Here is a 22,441-nt window from a genome sequence, read left to right as displayed (position 1 = left end):
CGAATAAATACGCATCGAATTCATAAAAGCGCTTTCAGCTACTCCAGAAAATCAGCCAATCACGGTTTCCAATATCCCAAACATTACAGGACACGTGTTTATATCTCGTCACGTGTCAATACCTATCTCAGGGAAGTTCATTAATCATTTCAAGGTGGGTGAATCCACTGTATCCATGTGTTGGTCGCTTCGTTTCAATTTACACGCCATGTATGATTGAATAAAGTACAATGTTTAAATAAAGCTATAGCCCCCCTTAGGTTTTTTTGTATCCAATTTGTACGCGCCAATAGGTCATATTAAAAAACGATGGGTCGTACCATTATTACAAACTAGGGGGGAACATTAAAAATGGTTTTGTTGGTATGCACACTAGCGATAACTATTTACCGCGGTGAAGTAAGCACGTCAATTAATTCTTCACCTGTAACGATGTATTGATATCCTAGCTCATGTTGTTTTTTTTAATTAACAATGTACGATTTAGAAGGAACTGGCTATTTCCTGATTTTCTTTGCGCAAAGGATTATGGTATGAATTTTTGGGCGAGACCTTTTTCTCTTTATAGGGGTGTATGGTTAGAGTGGGAAATCATTGATTTCATTTTATTGTACGCGGAGTTCATTGTCCTGTTATTTAATAAGAAGCTACAAAAGCTTGAGCTGTCCTTAAGGGTATCTTTAGCTACGCTGTCTGTGTTTAGTAAATGTTTGCCTCTTTATTTCCACACCCCCCCCCGCCTCCGTCATGATCTCGCTCAATTGCCTTCCAGAGTCTCGCGTTTTGTGAGCGCGGCAGTGGGAACTCAGTTCCAGATTTCGCCAGTCTTTTTCTTTAGAGACGGGTTCGTGGCTGGCGTTCGCTTTCTTTGTTTTCTTTAGCTCGTGTCATGTCTGTAGCTTTCGCGGCTCCCAGGCAGCGGGGGAAGGGGGACATCACTCCTGCAGCCATTCAAAAGGTAACGGCGACGAGATGATGGGACACGTTCGAATGACACTGTTAGTCGTGAGGGAATTCAGATGGAATATCCTTTACTAGGGCTTTGCAAGGGGTTGTATGAGCCACTGTTCTGAGGTGGGACGGGGCAGTCCAAAATTAGGCCTTTACTTGATGTTGTGCTAAAAGGCTATTGATTAGAGTCACTAACATACACTGTAGGATTTCTTGTGCCTGGGCAATGGCCTAACTAGATGTTACAGGGCCCCTCAGCAAATTAATTTAAAATTATTAATTAGGTCCTCATGGGGCCCCTACACCTCTGGGGCCCTTAGCAGCTGCAGGGTCTGCTTCCTCTGTAGTTACTCCCCTGTGATTGGCTGTTAAGGGACCAGTAACCTCAAACAATTAAATTGTTTTAAAGTAATACAAATATAATGCAGTGTTGCCCTGCACTGGTAAAATTGCTATGTTTGCTTTAGGAACACTACAATTGTTTATATAAATAAGCTGCTGTGTAGCAATGAGGGCAGCCATTCAATGGAGAAAAGACTCCGGTTACACAGCAGATAAGCTCTGTAGAATATAATGGTGTTATCTGTTATCCACTATTTAACCTGTGCCATGTAGTCTTTTTTTTCAATTTCCGCCATTGCTCCACAGCAGCTTGTTTATATGAACTATAATAGTGTTTCTGAAGCAAACCCATCGGTTTTACCAGTGCAGGGCAACACTGCGTTATATTTTCCATTACTTTAAAACACGTTTTTGTTTGGTGTTTCTGTTCCTATGGACAACGTATCTGCTCCTTTAATAACCGGTTCTATTAGCAGGAAGGTCAATCTGGGTGTTTGGCTTTAAACGGCATATGAAAGAGAGGCTACGTCTAAGCTACTTTTAGAAGATTCCTGGTACAATGTTATTTGTAAATGTAATTGTGACTGTATGCAGTTTATCTTGCTACTTGCTGGACTGTTGGTTCTCACTATTAAAGCAATGTAGAAGAAGCGCTAATTAACCGCAGTGTCAGACTTGGGGGTGTTGGGGCCGCCATATTCTCGCCTCCCCCCTGCTCAAGCCTCAAAGCAAAGCCCACTCTGTCCCATTTACCTACACCCACCCACTATTGGTTAGTTTGCCTCAGAAAGGTTTGAAAATAGCTCATTTTAACCCATCTCACACTAACCAGGTTAGGTTATCTGCTAAAATCTCTTTGCAAATACAACATATTAGCAGGTGCATGATAAAGGGCTGATTGAAAAGGTGGGGTTTTGTGGCCCTCTCCATTTCTGTTGTTCCAGACAGAACAATAGGCTGCCATACTGTCTTTGGTCCCTTGTGTAAAATCTATCTGTTCATCCCCACATCAGAACGATAGCGTGTGGGTTAAGCAGCCATTATAACTTTAGACCCAAGCCATTAAAGGACTCAACTGTCTTTTCAGCAGCTTTATGATTTAGTAGATCTTTTATAAATTTGCTATCCAGAGTAATACATTTTTTTTTTTTTTAAACTTGATAATGTTAATTTTTAGCTGCTTTGTTTTACTTTATATGAAGCATAATTTTATTTTTCAAAGCTACATATGTATTTCAGAAGATTATCAAAAATTATTAGCTATGAAGATTTTGGATGGCTTTTTAAATACAACGGTATCCTCTTCCACTGCATCACAGTATACCATTTTGGGGTGTGTTTCCCATGATTGTCCTGTTAACATGCTATGATGCCTGTTTTATATTTATTGTAAAATGCATTGTGATTTGCTGCTACTGTGAAAACAATGATATTCATTACAAGTAAGAGCTTGAGCATACAGGAGCTTTACTTTTCCGCATGCCCATACTTGCTGGTGGAGATTCTGTCCCATGTGCCATAGGCCTTAGTCTTTTTCTAGCTGTTTCCTCTGGTTGCCATTTGACCTGTTCCACTCACTCAGGTAACTAACATGTGGAGCTGCACTGTGTGTGTTTTTTGCCTTTCCTTGCTAGAAATGGAAGATTAATGGCTGCCAGAAGGTGAGCTAGTTACATGTGTGTGTTGGGGCAGGACTAGCAGAGCTAAAAACATAAATGAACTGAAAATGTGCCAAAGCACATTGTCGCTCTTCAAAGTTACATTTTAATTCTCATTTTTGACATCAACTTAATATCTGTTGTAGTTTTAATGTAGAATTGATCAGCCTGTTATTTTAACCTTCAATTTTTTATTTTCAGATGCTGGATGAAAACAACCATTTAATACAATGCATAATGGATTATCAGAACAAAGGAAAAACCTCAGAATGTTCGCAGTATGTATTATTGCTGAAATGTTATACATTCTCTTGCTGTAAGGCACTATATTGTCTACATAGATGCCTATTTTAGGTGGTTGTTTAAGGAATACTGTATATAAAGATAATTATATTTAGACCAATGTTTCCTCTCTACAGAAATTTTTTTTCTAATATTAACTCCATTGTTTTTGTAGCGACCAGTGTATAGGTTTTGCCAAGACTGTCTATTGAACAGAATTTTCTTATATAGTAATGCCACTGAAGGGGCTGTTTTAAAGAAAATATAAAATTGTAGTCCAATGTGAGACCAGTACCATATATTATTCATAATTACCTACAAGGCTGGGATTTTTTAGTTAACTTATGTCTCCTTTAAGTCCTTGTGACATATCTAACCTAGCTGTTTCTGAATATCCTGGGATATTCACATCTTAAGATAGCACTCACATTTAAAAGGTGTGCACTACATTCACATAGTGTAATATATCAATGTGGTTTGATCTATGTTAATGATCTCTGACAGTTATGAAGACAATGTATGGCAAAGCTTTCCAAAGCGAAAATTAGGAACTAATTAAATGTGCTTCATTGCCTCTAAAATCTTTTGTTGTTCTTGATTTTCTGAGCGATCTAGAGTGCCTAGATAGAATGAGAGAGAGAAAAAAGATAATGGGCAGAACACATAACAGTATCATAACTTAAAGTGGAACTCCACAAAAACATGACGTAAGCTTTCTTTCTGAAAAGGAAACCTAATTTGAAGAAACTTTGCAATATACATCAATTAAAAAATATGCAGACATTCATGATTTTTATTAGTTTTTATTGGTTTTATTGGTTCTCTTAGCCTAGCCCCCTGCCCTCCTGCTGATCTGTCTGACTGCTTTGCTGAGCTGTCTGACTACTGTTACTTTGTATCAACAGCCAGTTGTCCTTAGCCTGCATTTTAATAAGGAAATGAACATCATTGTGCAATGGATTGTGGGTTATGTAGTTCCTACATGTTGTCTGTAAGATGTGGACATCACTGTACAATTTGTAACATCAGTGTTTTAGTCCCTCCTTCCCTGCCAGGATTTCAAATGATGCAGAAAGAGAACTGTTAACCAGCTGGATTTCAGCCTGAAAAATTGCATATATTCATACTTTTTGAAAAAAAATGGTAACTGTGATGGATATATTAGGGGTTTCTGTTATGTGGGCCTCTTTATCAAATTTTGGTTTGGAAGCCAGAGTTCCCCTCTAGTATATATATTGGCATCTAATTTCCCAGACAAAAATGCGTTTCTCCTAATATATCCTGTAATGTTCATAATATCATTAATGGTTTACTGCATTTATACTTCTCTTGCTCTCTAGTATATGTTTGTACATTTAGGGGAACTGGCAATTATTTCTTACTGGCTAACTCATGCTCTGCATACAGTTAAAAAGAAGCTATCATGAAAACAACAATTTAATCTGTATCTCATGGACAGCTGAAACCTAACAAATGGTTTGTTTAAAAATGCAGTACTATTTATTAAATCAGTTTACTTTTCACAAGCCCCATCCAACAATCTGTCGGTCTACATGCAGGAGTCAGACAGCACAAAGCCTGCATGACGGGCAGTAGGATAGGTAAAAGTAAAGCTGGTCAAAAATGTCCACATTTGGTTGGGTGGTTTAGCCAATGTCATCCATACATGTCTAGCTAGTCAATGGGCTGTTTAGAAAAATAATGCTAATATTTTAGTAGCTGAAAGATTATTTGGCTTGATGGAAAATGTCCTTCTCTCTGCTGAAAGGAAGTTAAAAGGAGCCACAGCTCCTCTTTGGGAAAAGTCACAGAATGTGTTTTTTTTATTCTGTATTTATCAAGTTTGCTCAGAGGTTCATATAGAATTAAAAGTAAAGCTACTTGAAACTGCTCCAGTAAGTGGAGTGATTTCTGTTCAAACAAACAACGATGTATTCTTTGGTTTCTATCAACTTTGAACTCCTCAATTTGCCAGGAGAAAGGCTCAAGACAAAAAACAAAATTATTTATAAGTAATCATCTACAGGAAAATTCAATTTTCTTGCTGAGGATGAATTAAAATTTGTAATCTGGACCTTTGAGCCCCTTTAAGTATGTTACATGTATATTCTAAGTAAAATTTTAGTTGGCCTTTTTTTATCCTTTATTTTTACAAAAAAGTGTGACAGCTATCTGAAAAAATGATCATAATAATACTTTGTACTTGATTGTAACTAAGCTACATATTGTGGCAAAACTATCCTTTTTAATTTTTAGGAATGATATACCATATTACCTCAACTGCAGGTCCCAATAATTCTGCATAATGTACCTCCTTTAAAGTTGTTGAATTTGAAATGTTATTTTTTTTCAAGCTAAATATTATTGTATTTTGCACATTCCTAATTTATCTTTATTTTTATAGATATCAACAGATGCTGCATACCAATTTAGTATACTTGGCCACAATTGCAGACTCAAACCAAAATACCCAGCCTTTATTGTCAGCAGTAAGTATTGTCTTTAGGCAAGTGAAAAAAAAACTAGCCAGTGTACCTTACCCTGTAAATTCTTGCAAAAAGCTTTCATCTTTTGGTGTAATCTCAGTAGTGAAAAAGAAAAGGTAAATACACATTTGAATATTTGAAATAGTGCAGAATTACTCTTACATTCTGTAATTACTCTAAACTGTTCAAAATTGATACATTTAGTTGATGCATTTCATATCTTTGTCCCAGCTTAACAGAATCCACGAGTTTCATAAAAGGCAGCTGTTATAATTGATACAATAGATGCTAATATTCCAGAGATGCTGTAAAGAAATGTATCCACTCAATGTTGGAAAATGGCAACAGTTCAGAATCTTCACCTAAATTACTGAGCTGCCAGACAGGGACATTCATTTTTAAACTTTGATTTTGGAAAAACAGTAAAAGATGGAAAGCAATTGAAAAAAGTCTTTATTTCTGGAGAACAACCTGAAGACAACTCATCTGAAAGTGTTTGGAAGGGTTAAAGTGGAGTATTCAGTTGTAGCTATTTGCATGTATAATTCTACTAGAACAAAAATGTGGGTATGATCAGGCATTGACCTTAATTAATTTATTTTTTTTGAATATAAATATATAATAGAATGGAGGCAGTGAAATCATAGTGTAATTCAAATTGGTATTGATTTTTTTTTTTTTTTTTTTTAATCTTTTCATTAGCTACCCACACAAAATATGCCTATGGGTCCAGCAGGGATGAATCAGAGCGGCCCTCCACAACCACCGCGCTCTCACAACATGCCTTCAGAAGGGATGGTAGGAGGGGGTCCGTCTGCACCGCACATGCAGAACCAGATGAACGGCCAGATGCCTGGTAATATTTTCTTCTCTAAGGTATTAAACACCTAGGTTGCTTAGCAACTGAACGTCGTGAAGGCTCAAGGGATACTAGATTGTTGATGACAAAAATGCCTTGAATACCCTGTAGTGCAAGCTCTCTTACAGTTTGTTAGCTACCGTGCTACGTGACCTGTATTCACTGTTTTATCTTTCTGCCCTTGGGCTTTGATGCGGCTGACACACAGCATTGCTGTGATGAACAGAACTGTCTAAATTTTGTCTGCGTGAAACCACATAGTACAGCTGGCTTCCAAAAGATTTGTGTAGGGAAACTGGCCCTCGGCTCAACAAAAACAAATGCTTTCAAAATGGCAAGAATACACAGCCTCTTTTTCCTCTTGTTGCTTTTTTTTTAACCTTTTGGTGCTATAGAACATTTTTTTTATTTTTAATTGGGATCAGATCATTCATTTATGAATAGATTTTGTTTTGCACATTTTAAAACTGAGCATATGTTGACTATTGTGATTTTATGCACATAACATGGGAACTGACTTTTACAGGTGAAACTGTACTCCTGTCCATTTCACTAACATTTCACTAAATGGTTAATGGCTGTTTGCTTCTGTTGGGCCCTTTACAATATGTTTTTAGTTTATTTTTGTCCTTCAAGCTGTTAAAGGCCTTTTTCTTGGCATATTTGAAAGTAATATTTTTATTTTTTAAATATGCAGAACAGACATATTTAACCTAAGATGTTGTGTAATGTAGCCAGGTGTTAAAGGAGAATTCAACCCATAAAAAAAACTAGTACACCCCTACCCTACGTAGACCCCCTTCTCTCCTCCCCCCCAGCCTACCTGACACCCGGGGCAAATGCCCCTAAATCATGCGCAGTTGGAGTAATATTCCGGTCCCGAACAACTGCGCCAATCCGTAGTGTTGCTTTGAGTTTCGGTGCCCTACGATTTTTTTTTTTCTGGATTAATTTTGATCAGTGTGCCTATTGATGCATAGGAATCTGGAGCATCTGGGTTGCCACATTAGTCAGCATTGATTGACAGCCTATGTGTGTCTAAAGAATCAGGAACCGATGCAATTTTGACACTGTGCACTGATATTCAGGGCAGTTGGATCTGTTGGGCATCTGCTTAGGGTGCATCCAATCTCACAAACATTATTCTATTGGAAATGGGACAGGGTGATACATAGAACTTGCACTGCATTTGCACTCAGAAATGAGCCCTATAGACGACTGTGACTGGCAGTAAGTTGTAGGACTGACCTGGCACGTATGGTGTTTTCTCAAGAGTGAATATTCTGCCTGATTCTACAGCTGTCCAGGCACGCATGTAAGTGTGGGTATATGTATGTATGTATGTATATTATACAAAATATATACATACACTGAAGGGCTGAATTTTTTTCATGCATCGTGATAATCCAGAAAAGCAGTTACAACTATGTTAATGTAGCTTACCATGAGATAAGGCTGGGTGCTGAGCAAAATGGTCTCTTAGACATCATTTGAATGAAACGGTCTATTTTTAGGTAATGCATTCTGCTCTCCAACAGAAACTTAAATGGAATTTAAATTTGTGTAATCGCATAGTGTTAGATTTTGTGTTTGAAACCTACAAAGTTTTTAATACCTGCATTTGTTTCTACTCTTCTCTTAGGACCAAACCATATGCCTATGCAAGGTCCAGCACCTGGACAACATAATATGCCAAACAGTTCCATGAACATGCCTTCGAATAACCATGGTTCCATGGGAGGCTATAATCATTCTGTGCCATCCTCACAAAATATGCCAGCCCAGAATCAGATGACCATGAACCAAGGCCAATCCATTGGCAATTATGCTCCTCGACCGAATATGAACATGCAACCAAATCAAGGTATCCAATTTATTCTAAGGGGCATACAGTATTTATAAAGGTGTGTGAAATATTTTATGCAAAAATGATGACATGTTGGTATAAATTAATGGTGTATTTAGAACACCCAGTTGTTTTAACTTATGAATAAATGGCAATACATGGTAAAAAATTTTTTTTTTAAAGATTTTTTTTAAACATTTTAAAGCTACATAAGCAAAGAGGAACAAAAGAGTATAGAAAAAGAGTAGAACTTTGGAAGGATCTGAAGTAGAATAGAAAAGTGCGGAGGGGATGGACCTCCTACAGTAAGGCTAAAAGTGAGTTTGTCTATGAGGGCAGACCGAAGTGAAGTAAGGGGTATAATTCATCTGCTGCTCAGATAAGTCACTGGTTCAAGTCCCCTGCAGGGGTAAAGTGAAGGACGTTTAGGTGCCCTGGATATCCCCAATCCAGGCTTTCCATATTTTCCCAAATTATCCTGGACAGCCTCTAGCCATGCACGTTAATTTTTGATTGGGAAAAACATTGATTAGCTTTTTCCAGAAGCTTAAAGTCGGAGGTGCTGTTGCTTTCCAAGTCATCAGTTTTGTCTTTTTTGGCAAAATGAAGAAGTTGCAGAAGGCATACCCATTCGTTGGAGCTAAAGGATAATCCTTCAGTTATTCCCAATCGGGAAACATACGTTGTGAAGCCCGAGTTTAGCTTCAGTGTAATGCAAGATTTACTTCCCTAAATCGTTGAATTTCGGGGGAATCCCAAAATACGTGTCTGTGAACCTTGGTTATGGTTACATTTGGGGCATACATCAGGACATCCAGAATAGATCTGGACCAGTCTGTGAGGAATCAAGACTTTGTATGTATGTACCTATCTTTACTGAAGATATTAGTCTCAGGGATTTGGCTCAGTATTTCTTTCCAGTCTCCCATTTCTGGCAAAAGTGTTGGAGTGGGTCAAAATCATCCTGCAGGAGAATGGTATAGAACCCACTAAGGGACCTTGTGAGTTCAAGGCGTCTTAAGATATTTTTCTAGTGAGCTCTAACCTATCTTGGGGGCACACTCTGGAAACTGTGTAGAGAGCGCGTGGCTTGGTTGTAAAGACCTAAAAAGTTTTTAATTTGCATGCCAAAGTCTTCCTTCAGCTGGTCAGACTACATTTCCTAACAACTTAATCCCTGCTGTTGCCCAGGTGGCAACATCCTCAGCTGTGTCAGTTTGTCATTGCCCCACAAAGGGGTCCTTTTGGACCATCGATTTTTCATTCGGTAAGGGGAAACCACCATCTTTTGGAAAACTGTACATACAGTCTTCAGAGACTCGAATGAGGAGATTAACCCCAACTCAAGAACTACTGCTTGATTGTTAGGATTAGGCTTAAACCACCACCAGGCATATACCAGCTGACTTGCATAGAAATACAGTAGACAGTTGGGAAGGGCCAGACCCCCTCTATTAACTGGAGCTTGCAAGGTCTGCCACTTAATCCTTGGGTGTTCCCCTGCCCATATCTCTGTATTATCGCATCCAAATTCTTAAACCAGTTCCTGGAGAATTGTGGAAGGCATAGAGGAATTTGGGCAAAAAGACAATATTTGCCCGGGCAGAGATATAGGCAGAGTTGCCCAATTCTGCATTTTAAGTTTTAGGGATCTGATAATGGGGGCCAGGTTGAGGTCAAGATATTTTTTTGGATCTTTGTGTATTTCTATCCCAAGATACCTAAAGCTATGCACCAACTACAGGAGAGGGGCCATGTCTTCTGTCCCGCTGGGTTCCGGTATCAATGGGGAAAACTAACGATTTCCCTCAATTCATCCGGAGGCCAGAAAAGCCTACAAAGTTAGCTATCACATGCAGGAGTTCAGATAGGAAGTCCCTTGGGTCTGCCAGATACACAAGCATGAAAGTTTTTCTTCCCATCTCTGCATCTGCAGTCCCTTAATTTGAGGGTCTGCTCTGATTTTAATGGCAAGGGGTTCAAATGCAAGATCGAAGATGAGAGGCCACAATGGGCACCACTGTCGGGTCCCTCTTGCTAGTGGGACTTCCTGCGTCAGACCTAAGTTTACCCGTATTTTGGCCCTGGGTGAGCCCTAACCCATTCTATGTAGTTGCCGCCAATGGGCAACGAGATATGATTTGCCACAGGTAGGGCCTATGGTATGGAAGGCCTTTTTGGTATCCAGGGATGCCACAATTTTCTCACCCACATTCTGATTGGCCGAGATATTTGTATACAGGCCAACCTTTATTTGGCATGAAGCCTGTTTGGTCCGGATGGACCAGGTGTTCTATAACCAGCTTCAAGCGGTTTGCAAGGATTTTGACCAGGATCTTAACATCAGAATTAAGGAGAGATATCGGCCTATATGACCCACTGTTTTCAGGGGGCTTGCCTTCTTTTAAAATCTGCATGATAGTGGCCAGTTTAGAAGTGGCTGGGGCACCCAGCATAATGTCGTTAAATAGAGTGGTTAGTTGAGGTGCTATAATATCCCCATGGGCCTTATACCACTCAATAGGTAGGCCATGCGAGCCAGGTGTCTTCCCATTTGAAAAGGCAGAAATAGACTCCAGTACTTCCTCTATAGTTATGGCCTGATTTAATAAGTCTGTGCCCTCCCATGAAACTTTAGGAAAAGGAATGCTATCCAGGTACTGGTTTTAGGGCATCCTCAGAGAGGCTAAATTTTGAGCTCTATAGATTAGAGTAGTAGGAAAAAAATTCCTTCAGGATCTGGTCCTGGTTGTGAAGCTTGGCCCCCTCAATTGTTATAATCCTAGAGATTGTCATTATCGGGTTGGTTCTCTGCATAGCATTGACAGTAATTTGCCACAATCAGCTAATCTACTTGTATATCACGTTTATTTTTTGCACCAGTCCAAAGGCAAAGACACATGGAGCTATTATAAGAGCTACTCTTCATGGCTACTAAACGCCAGAAACTTCCTTGCCATAGACAGTGCTGAGAATTGCCTCTAGTCCATCACTAGTCTCTACGTGTTTTAGTAATCTGCCCTGTTTTGCTTCGCCGAAAATATAAAATACATTTTTTTGGAACTCCTTCTAGTCTGTGTGTCTTCACCCTAATGCCTAAATTGCACAATTGTATTATACCCTTCTAGACCTATTACCCAAAAATATAAATTTAGACAGCAAACTTTTTCTGCCATAAATTTTTATAACGTTTTTATTTGGATACATATATTTGTATAAAACCATTACACTGCTTTATAAATGTGCATGACTTTACATGATGTATTATGGTGTCCATGGTGGTGTAAATTTATTAGCCACTTTTTTGCTTTACTTCATAAAGATGACCCTACCTGTTTGCTCATCTTCTTGTACCTGTACTTGCTTTTGGGCAAATATTTACACGAGCAGGTTACTTGGGAGCTCATAGCATCCAATGCCATTTGTTAGACCACATAACATTAGCACTGTTATGCATCATATAGTGGCAGCATATTCTACATCACTTTATAGAGGTATTGAGAGAGACCCTATCCCAGTGGAGCTTACAGTAATAATAAGGTCCAATTGTTCTCTCTTGAAAATTAATGATCTGAAAGAAATAAGGAACCGTTTAAATCTAATCAGTAAAAATACTGATCAATAAATCGATAAAAATACTGTACTGAAATCTGTTACTTTTCAGTATTCCTGTTCAGCAGTCAGATTTTGATTGACAGCTATGTCAAGCACATTGGTGTTCCTTTTACCAGACCATGTATTAGAGCTAACAATCTTTCAAAATAATCCACTCCAACCTAAGTCTACATATGTCTTGATTATTTATGAAATGGTACCGAAACTTAAATTGATCATATTCAAAAAGTCTATTTCCATGACATGAAGCTTATATTCATTGTTCATTTTTGTGAGTTCCACTTGAATTAACCACTTTAATTAAGTGTTCTCTTAGATACGTTTATATTTTTGGAATGTAATGGAGGACCTTATAGCTGGAAGAAAGCAATGCAATCCACACTGCCAGTTATCAGATTCATTTAACACTGCTGTTAAACATTTATCTTATCAAGAGAAATCATTTTTATTTCAGTCTAGTCCTTGTTACTGAAACATTACATTTTTTTTTTTTTAGGTCCTATGATGCACCAACAGCCTCCTTCACAGCAATATAATCTGCCTCAGGGAGGACAGCATTATCAGGGACAACAGCCACCAATGAGCATGATGGGCCAAGTTAACCAAGGGAATCATATGATTGGGCAAAGGCAAATTCCACCATACAGACCCCCTCAGCAAGGTAACTTTAAAAATTTTTGCTAGTCAAAAACCATTCGTCATAAGAATCATAAAGAGATGTTGGTCTCTATGTAAGATGTAAAAGACCATCTTCACACGGCATTACACTGTTTCACTGTGTTATAATTGATATATTTGAACTTAGGCATGTGAAAACTCCTGTCCTGGGCCTGTGACTTGATATATAATAATGTGCTGACAGCCACTGTGACCCTCAAAACTGGTTTTCTAAGGAGGCGTTCTAGTACTAAATATCTAGCTCTCTGCGTTTCATTTTTATGAAATAGTATGTGATTTTGGAAAAATAAGCTATTTTATATGGTTTCTTTTTATAGCTCCACCCCAACAATACTCTGGTCAGGAAGAGTATTATGGAGAACAATATAGCCATGGTGCTCAAGGACCCCCAGAAGGCATGAATCAGCAATACTACCCTGATGGTAATTTTGCCAAGGTTTTTTTTAAGCCTACTGTACAACTCAATTCAAGCTCAGTCTAATTACTGCTAGCACAGTTTTGACCTTTCAGATTAATAATACACTGTCCAACAGATGCCAGTACCGATTTTGATGTGCGTTTATTAGAAATTCACAGGAAGCATTCATGAAGGTGGAAGATAACCACAAAACAGACCAAAGTTGACAATATTTTTATGTACTTGTTGATCCATCTTTTTTGCTATACTTCACATGTTGAAGCATAGATTATAGAGAAACCTAGATTCTATGACACTGGCATACATCTACTTTTGTGTCACTGCCCTACTAAATAAGTTTTCCGCCTCGGTTCTATTTATTTTGCTCATGTTGGTAAAATGGTATAAATGTGGTGTGTATGGCACTTTCAAAGTATTTACTTGGGGAATAATTAAGTATGATATATTTTTATGTAATGCTTTAAAATTTCCCATGACACAGTTAGAAAAGGTCAGTATTTCCAAATTGCAAGTGTATTCCCTCCACCAGTAGACCTCTGTGCTGGAAGAACCTTTTGGAAGATTGAAAATAGAGCTCATAACAATATGCTGGATATCCGCAGGGGAAGTATTTTCCAGTTCTAATGTGGCAGAGATTTCACTGCCCAGTAGGGGAATATACAAAGCAGGGCAAAGCAGTTTTTGAAGCATACAGCCTCTTCAGATACATGAATAATTAGTTGCTCCACAAAAGCAGTACATTAATGGATCCTAATTGCCCATTGTTTTTATTGCTTGCACTGTGAGGCTTTACTCGAATGTGCTAAATAATCAAGATCAGCACAACAATACCAGGGCATCATTTCTGGAACTGAGTTCACGAAACAACGGTCACCATTTCATACTAGAATTATACTTTCCAACGTAATCATTATAAAATATATATTCAGACACAACAACAACCATTTCGGTTTCTTTCAAGCTGCTCTGCTTAAATCTGTTAGATGTGAAAAATTATTTTTTTTTTTTTAGAATCATGAGCTATAAGAACTACAGTTTCTTTTGTGCATCTCCATCAAAAGGCCATTAACGTTTCTTCCTGTTTCTTGTCGAACTGATGTAGGTCATAATGATTACGGTTATCAGCAACCGTCGTATCCTGAACAAGGCTACGATAGGCCTTACGAGGATTCCTCACATTACTACGAAGGAGGTATCTATATACCTTCACACACATACTCACACAAACACATATATGCACATCTCAGTCTTTATCGCCTTGCAACACTCAGAATGGTAATCCATGTAAACTTCTTGTTAATTAGGAGCATGGCTGTTTAAAAGTAGCAGCCTTGGAATATATTGTTCTCCTAGTGTTTAGAAAAGCATTAATTTATCTGATCCTGCAGGCTGCTTCAAGGAATTAAAGCTAAAAGCCACCTGCACTCTAAGCCATGTTTACATGCACACATTGTTGTTAGGTACCAGCTTGCTGATCTTATGTAGCTAGTCTGTGCTTTCAGTTGTCCTTAAATTGTTCTATGTTTTTTGTTTTGTCTTATTTTTTACTCTTATTGCTGTAAGAGTAGAAAATTTCAATAACTTTGGTAGGAGTGCTGGAAACATGCCTTAGTCCAGTTTTGCAGAACTTTTTATCAGATTTGTGAATTGCACTGTACTTTTGTTTTGGGTTTTTTTTTTTTTTTCTTTTCGTTTTTGTGTTTGTTTTACTGCTTTTGTAATTATTTCTTGTTTGGTGTTGGCGGCTCAAATATGGAATGGAAACCAAGTCTTTTTTTTTTTCCACCTCCTTTAGGAAATGCACAATACAGTCAACCGCAAGAATCCTATCAAGCACCACCACAACAACAACAACAACAACAGCAGCAGCAGCAAGGCTATCCACCTCAGCAACAGCAGTATGCTGGTCAGCAAGCTTATGCTGGTCAGCAGCAAGGTTACGGTAAATATCACCAGTAGTTAACCTAGATGAGATGTTTGTCATTCTTCTCCAAAGTTTTTCTCTCTCCTGTTGTGTTTCTCCGTGTAAACATTAGATCTTTTAGCCTGCCCAATACACTTGGTTTGTATGGGTATATATCTCTGCTGTCAATAAAAACTGTCATTTTTTCCGAACACCTTCAAACGATTTCCGCTCACAGTTGTAATAGAACTTAGTGACGTTGCCCTCAAGTCCAGAGATTTTGGTCAAGGGTTTTTACAAACTCCGCCTACTGAAAATATAGAAGAGCTTTGATAACATTTCATTAACATTTCTGTTTCTCATTTCGTTAATAAATGAAACTGCCTAATGGTAAATGGAAAAATAATATATATATTTGGATAAACAATTAAAATTCCTAAAAATATGTAAACTCTCTGAAGCCCTTGGTAGGACATGCCAGACCAATAACTGGCTCAAAAACAGGCACACCTTTCAGCAATGAAACACTGGACAATTCTTGTATCACTGTGATAAAATGTGGGAGACAAAATGCCATGTGTCATTGCCCTGCATGTCTTGTATTGTGTAAAATAAATATATGTGCATCAGTCCTGTTTTTCAAGTCTCTGTGCTATGTGAATTTCTGTGCTGAAATTCACTATGAACTTTTTAGCCAATTTACCTGCATACCATTCCAACCTGAAGCTTTATATTCCTAGATTTTATTTTTAAAAAACTGACTTATTTTTGCATCCCATAATCTGATAGTTCTGTTATGCAGTAGGCATAATATCTAATCTATTGCTGCCTGGTGCCTTGTTTAGTGACACTTTTCTCATGCACGAAAAAATGCTGGAATGTAGAATCTACAATATGGCACTTAAAGGAGAAGGAAAGGCTAAAATGTAATTAAGCGTTATCAGAAAGATCTATATAAATACACCAGTAAACACTCCAGGTAATGCTGCTCTGAGTCCTCTGTCAAAAGAAACACAGCATTTCATTCCTTCTATTCTGTACACATGGGCTTCTGTATCAGACTTCCTGTTTTCAGCTTTAGCCTCCAGGGCTAGGGCTTGAGCATGCTCTGTTTGCTCCTCTCTCCCTTTTCCCCCTCCCTTCCCTCTCCCTGCTGTAATCTGAGCCCAGAGATATGAGTGAGTGGAAAGAGACTCGTCGGGAAGTGACATCACACCAAGCTAATATGGCAGCTGCTATTCTAAACAAACATAGAACTTCTAGAGCTGTTTTCTGGGGTATGGTAAAGCATTCTGCAGAATAAATATAGCTTTCTAGCTTGCACTGTTGTGGCTAATCTATTGGCAATAAACTGCCTCTGTAGCTTTGTCTTTTTTCAAGTGTCGGCATCTTAAATTCTACTAACTTCAACACATAAAGGGTTAAATGTATATTTACCTGCAGGTACAACACGAGCCCCTTAAATTGGCCTTGTATTTCTTCAGCCTCCTTTTGAGAAGCTGCAACTATAAAGGGCCCCCTCTCCTACCGAATTGCGTAATGAAAAACTAATAGTAAACAGATTTTAATTGCTTTAAAGTTATTGGTAGATGTAATTGCAATGAAAAGCTATATCTGTCTACCTGTTCTCTATCCTTTGCTTGTCTCTAGTCCAGAAGGCAAGATATTAATGATGGTGGAATGATGTAACAAAGCAGTTTTATTTTGTACTGCAGCATTGTTTCAATGTTGCATTAGTAATTTTGCTTTCAAAGTTGCAGTTGAATATCAGGGAAGTGATGCAGAAACCCAATTCTAAGGCGCAAAATTGCACCTCAGTCTATAGCCAAACAGCTAGAGGATGGCTGTGTAAATTGCCACATACATAGAGCAGTATAGCAACATTAAAGTAACCTTTCAGTGTAAAAATAAAAACTAGGTGAATAGGCTGTGCAAAATAATTGTTTCTAATATAGTTAGTCACAAATATAATGTGTAAAGGATGAAGTGACTGGATGTCTAACATAACAGAACACTACTTCCTTCTTTTCAACTCTCTAACGCTAGTTAGTTAGCGACTTGAAAGGGCGCCACATGGGACATAACTGTTCAGTGAGTTTGCAATTGATCCTCAGCATTCAGCTCAGATTCAAAAGCAACAGATATGACCCATGTGGGCCCCCCTTAAGTCACTGATTGGTTACTGCCTGGTAACTAACCAGTGAAAACCGAGAGCTGAAAAGTAGGAAGTAGTGTTCTGGCTATTACACATCCAGCCGCTCCAGCCTTTATACATTACATTTTTTCTAACTATATTAGAAACATTTTTTATTTTGCCCAGCCTATCTATTTACCCAGTTTTTATTGTTCTTCTGGCCAATTCATTTAAAATAGCAATATACCTGTTTTCTAGTACCACAGTCCACATGTTGTAAGCAAAGGCAAAGCAGCAAACTACTTGTTACAAGTGTGATACAAATTTACAACGTCTTTAAGGACTTGTGTAGCAAGGTGCTACAATATTCTGCTGGTCTACTGGAATGCAGACAAAACAGTCCAAAGTTGCTAGTGTTTGTCAAAGCTTTTCTCCATAGTGATCCATTATACCTATTTATGTGACAATTTAAAAAAAAAAAAAAAGATAACAGATTGTGTGTTTAAATAATAAATTGAAGCACAGTCTACAAAACATCTACAGGAACTGCTATAACAATTTGCCAGTTATTATATCTTAAATGCTGGGTAATTATCCCCTAAACAATGTAACTTTTAACTAAGGATGAGGGCCTGTTCCTCCAAGACCGGTAGTCCTGCGTGGAACAAATTTTTAAGACTTGAACCGCAATCCGCATATTTATCCACTTTGATCCGCTACCCGACCCGGACACGCAACTGCCTCATCCGCAACCCATCAAACAGGAAGTTATGGTGCTGCAAACCGGAAGTGATGTCATCGAAAGTTGCCGGGGACAGGAACAAGTTTTGTAAAACTTTAAAAGGATTAAAATATAGACAATATTACATAAAATTTAGATGAGATTTGCAACCCGTGACTCGCGACCCGCATCTACACCTGCACCTGAAAATCCTCCCCTCGTTCCGCAGGGCGCCTGCTTTTTTTGCAGGTACCCGACCCGCTGCAGGACTGTAATGGCTGGTGTTTCATGTGTAATAAAGTATTTTATATTACATGTTTATAATATGGATGCATTAATGCTGTGAGGTTTCCAAGCGTAGGAAACTCTTGATTTTAGCTTTGTCTCTGCATTATGATGATGCTGCTTTACAGTATGTTATATTATTTATCTCTGTTTCATGTTTAGCACCTTCACAGAGTGCTCCTGGACCTCAGTACCCCAACTACCCACAAGGACAAAGCCAACAGTATGTGCCATACAGGCCTACACAGCCAGGCCCTCCCCAGCCCCAACAGCAGAGGCCATATGGATATGATCAGGTAAAGAATACCATGTTAACTGTTGATGCAATGTGAAATAAAGATGGTAAAAGCAACTGAGCTTGTGCCATTTTGTTAAACGGGTTGTTCACCTTTAAATTAAGTTTTAGAGTGATATTCTGAGACCATTTGCAGTTGGATTTTCATTTTTTATAATATGTAGTTTTTAGTTATTTAGCTTTTTATTCAGCAGCTCTCTTGCCTTTTCAGCAGTCTGGTTACTAGGGTCCTAATTACCCTTGCAACCATGCATTGATTTAAATAAAAGACTTGAATATGGATCGGAGAGGCCTGATTATAAAGATGATGATATAAAAAAGTTGCTATAACTATCAGTTTGTATCCTTACAGAGCATTTGTTTTTAGATGGGCTCAGTGACCCCCCCCCCCATTTGAAAGAATCAGAAGAAAGCAAATCATTCAAAAACTATAAACAATAAATTACGAAGACCAATTGAAAAGTTGCTTAGAATTGGCCATCCTCTAAAATACAATGAGTAAACTCAAAGGCTCCTTTATGGTATTGCAGCTGTAACTGTTGTGTTGTTACATGCACCTGTAAATCTTAAAGGAGAATTAAAATCTTGACAGAGATTTGTCAAGGGCTACTGTGGTGAATGGTCCCCACTTCCATGTATAATATCTGTATATTGTTGTGCATTCCCAAAACTGCACAAGCCCACCTCCTGTTTCTTGCATTTTGGATGCGTATACCCTGCCATTGTATCTCACTGCAGTATTATTTGGTTGCTTGCTTGTTAGTAATATGTATTCTATATATTTGTCTCATTTCAGGCTCAATATGGAAACTACCAACAATGAAGAGAGTATGTACCCCTGTAGTCTATCCTTGTAGCTGTTGTATTGCTTCCTCTGAACTGTGGACATTTTGCCTATTCATTTTATCTTTACTATACATTTTGGAAATACATATGAATACATCATATGCATTTTGCAGTAAATGTGGGTTTATATTTAAACTGATACGGTAATTCTTTCACAGAGGCTTATACAATTCCTGTACTCTAGATGGCGCTGTTGCATAAAAAATATCCGCAAGGAACCGCTGCAGTCAGTAGGAAACAGACTTTTGAATTATAAAATCTTGGATTGGATTACAGGATGTTGGTTTCTTTTTATTGGGACTGTGTAGTATTGGACAAAGGTTGTATGCACACTAGTGTTTTGGGGAAGGATCAGTTTACCTGGCCTTGGATGAAGGACAATTTAGCCAAAAAAACTCAAAAATTCAGTCTTCTACTGTGTACCATAATATTGTAATATTTTGAAGTTAAATGCAGTTTTCCTCTTGAAAATTATTGTAAAGTCATCACATTGCCTGCAGTTTGGTTGCATGAATCATTAGTTGCCATTATTTGTATTACAACAGACAATGTTTTTATAAATACATTTTTCAATGTATTTCATTAAAAAAATAGAAAAATGGCATGAGGAATTTTGAACTGAAATGACTCTTTTGTATTTATACATACATGTGAGTACCCCTTTAAAATAATTACAATGTACAAAATCAGTTGCACTTACAAAAAGCCAATCAGACTTGTCTTCTGTAAGTTGCTTATGTAAGTTCAAAAAGAAGCACGGGCTACAATAAATAGTTTTTGTTTTTGTTTTTTTTTTTTAAAAATCCATATTCCATTTGCATTTTTTATTGTTTAGAAGACCAAACAGATATATGATATGGAAAGTAAGGATTTAATGAGACTTTGTATGTTTTTATAGCAGATGAATATTTTTTCTGTTCAATCCTAATAAACATATCAAGATTTCCATTCTTTCCGTATGGGCAGTATTATACTTTTTTTTTGAGGGTCTGTGCCAAACTTACAATAGTGTACTTACATTGCTATTTAAAATGTACTTAAATAAATTATTTGTGACTTCTCATTTTGTTCTAAAATGTTTATGGGATGTTTTATTCAAAGTTCTTTTGGAGGGACAAGATAGATGGCAATGATGTGTGATAAATGCTAAGCAAAAATGTAGTATTAAACTGTACTGGGGTTTGTTTGTTTTTTTTTGACTATGCTTAAGGGAGTGGCCAAATATATATTTTCACATGCAAATTTTTTATATTCAGTTAAACAATATGGAGTTATGTAATATAAGCTTCTTATCACCTATAGCAACCTATCAGCAGGTAGCATTTATTAGTCACCTGTTAATAACAAACATCTAATTGGGTTGCTATGAGTTACTGCTCCTGAGCAAACATTGTGCCATTTATTACATATGGGGGGGGGTATATATTTTAAAATAAAGCCAATTCTGTGTGTGCACAGACCTCTTTGTATATATATTTCAGAGAAAAAACTCAAATCAAGTTTGATCGAATTCAATTCGAGTTTTCGGGTCGTTTCAATTTGTGCGAGTTGGAAAAATTTGATTTTATTAGAACTTTTCGAGTTTATGGGAGTTTAAAATGAATTTGAAATTCGACCCTTGATAAATGTGCCTCCCCGAGGCAGATTTATCAAAATGTCAGATAAAAACTCACCCATGTTCTATTTTTTCCCTGTGGGAATATTAGAATCATGTTTATGAATGGGGTTTACCATTTGATAAATATGCTTTTAAAAGTCCCAAATAGAAAGTAAAGTGAGCTTTTCTGTAATGAAATATCAGTTATGCATTGAAGGAGAGTTTAATGTAAATTTAAACAGTCAACAGATTGTTTGCAAACTGCAAGTGCTGTATTGAGACTTTTTTTGTTGTTGGACCTAAATCTATATTGGATGGTTAAAGGACTGTGGGTTTTAATAATACAGTGATATAAAAATGTTTTTCCCCTGCTTATCTAGTAAGGCTGTATATTTCAAACTATTTTTGAGCTTCCACATCTCCATACAAGCTCTTCTGCCTGGATACCTTCTCTCTGTTTATAACAGTTATACCTCATTGGTGAATGAGGCTTGCTTATGAGATTTGTTTAATTTTCACAATCCCCTGAACAATGCAATTTTGTTTTGACCTATGGCTGACATTCATGGAACTTAGTCAGGAAAGGTTTTTCTAGTACGCATGGAATTTGGGAACTGTACACATTATGCAGCCCAGAAAGTTTGATTGGGAGGGGTGAAAATCCCACCAGATTAACAGCAGTACAAATGAATCCTGATCAGTTTCTTGACAGTGCAGTATATAATAGAATTGAATTTAACATTTTATTATGGAATGTATGAGATCTTGGGTTGATGTGATAAGACGTGTTATAATTAAAGGCCAATGTGAAAAATTGTACAAATATTTAACACGTTTTTTTTTTTTGTTTTTTTTGTTTTTTTTAAATTGTAAGGAGCCTTTCCACAAACAGATAAAATATAATGGGTCCTTCATCATCCTCACAATAATAAATTATATAGACATACAAGAATAACCAATGTGGTAGTGGATCCAAGGTGGAAACATGAACAGCCCATATTTATAATAGACATAAACTTGATATCGTTGGATAATTTGCTTATTTTTTTACTATATATGCCTAATTTGTGCTCCTGTCAGCTCAAACATACTTTATCTGAGTATATAGCCACTTATGCCAGTGCTGTCCAACTTCTGTGGTACTAAGAGCCGGAATTCTTCTGCCCTATGTGGTGGATATTGGAAGCCAGTGTTGACCACTCCCCCTTTTTAACCACACCCTATGTAACTTTTAAGACCATGGTTGGTGCTTACTGTATGGATATCACTCATATATATGAAAAATGTAATGCATACCCTTAAATATACCATAAACCCATTAATTCATATGCCACCTCCTCCCCTGTGGATAACACAACACCTCCCCAGTAAATGATTAAACACCTTAGGGGCCCCTAAAAACAATTTCCAAATGCTAACTAACCCCTAAAACAAACCCTACAGGGAACAAAGTAGGGCAAGCAGAGTATGGTGCGCACACAGGGAGCATAGGGCAGGTGGAGTATGGCGCGCACTCAGGTAACAT

At 37.6% G+C, this 22,441-nt stretch overlaps 1 protein-coding gene across 3 annotated transcripts; it reads left to right on the top strand.

Annotated features, from left to right (window-relative positions):
* Positions 1-581: 581 nt before the first annotated feature.
* ss18.S (synovial sarcoma translocation, chromosome 18 S homeolog) lies at positions 582-20,270 on the top strand. Of its 3 annotated transcripts, XM_018223674.2 has the most exons (11): positions 582-958; positions 3,153-3,229; positions 5,638-5,722; positions 6,422-6,575; positions 8,221-8,442; positions 12,536-12,700; positions 13,035-13,139; positions 14,238-14,327; positions 14,931-15,077; positions 18,341-18,474; positions 19,270-20,270. In XM_018223674.2, the coding sequence occupies exons 1-11, from the start codon at positions 890-892 to the stop codon at positions 19,294-19,296; spliced, it is 1,275 nt and encodes a 424-aa protein (XP_018079163.1). In that variant the 5' UTR covers positions 582-889; the 3' UTR covers positions 19,297-20,270. The 3 variants fall into 3 exon arrangements, with proteins under 3 accessions (XP_018079163.1, XP_018079164.1, XP_018079165.1); XM_018223675.2 differs by lacking the exon at positions 14,238-14,327; XM_018223676.2 differs by lacking the exons at positions 13,035-13,139; positions 14,238-14,327.
* Positions 20,271-22,441: the final 2,171 nt, after the last annotated feature.

The sequence above is a fragment of the Xenopus laevis genome, chromosome 6S (genome assembly GCF_017654675.1).
Source record: "Xenopus laevis strain J_2021 chromosome 6S, Xenopus_laevis_v10.1, whole genome shotgun sequence".
NCBI lineage: Eukaryota > Metazoa > Chordata > Amphibia > Anura > Pipidae > Xenopus > Xenopus laevis.
The sequence above is the reverse complement of the archived record's forward strand: the minus strand, read 5'-3'. Positions and strand labels throughout refer to the sequence as shown.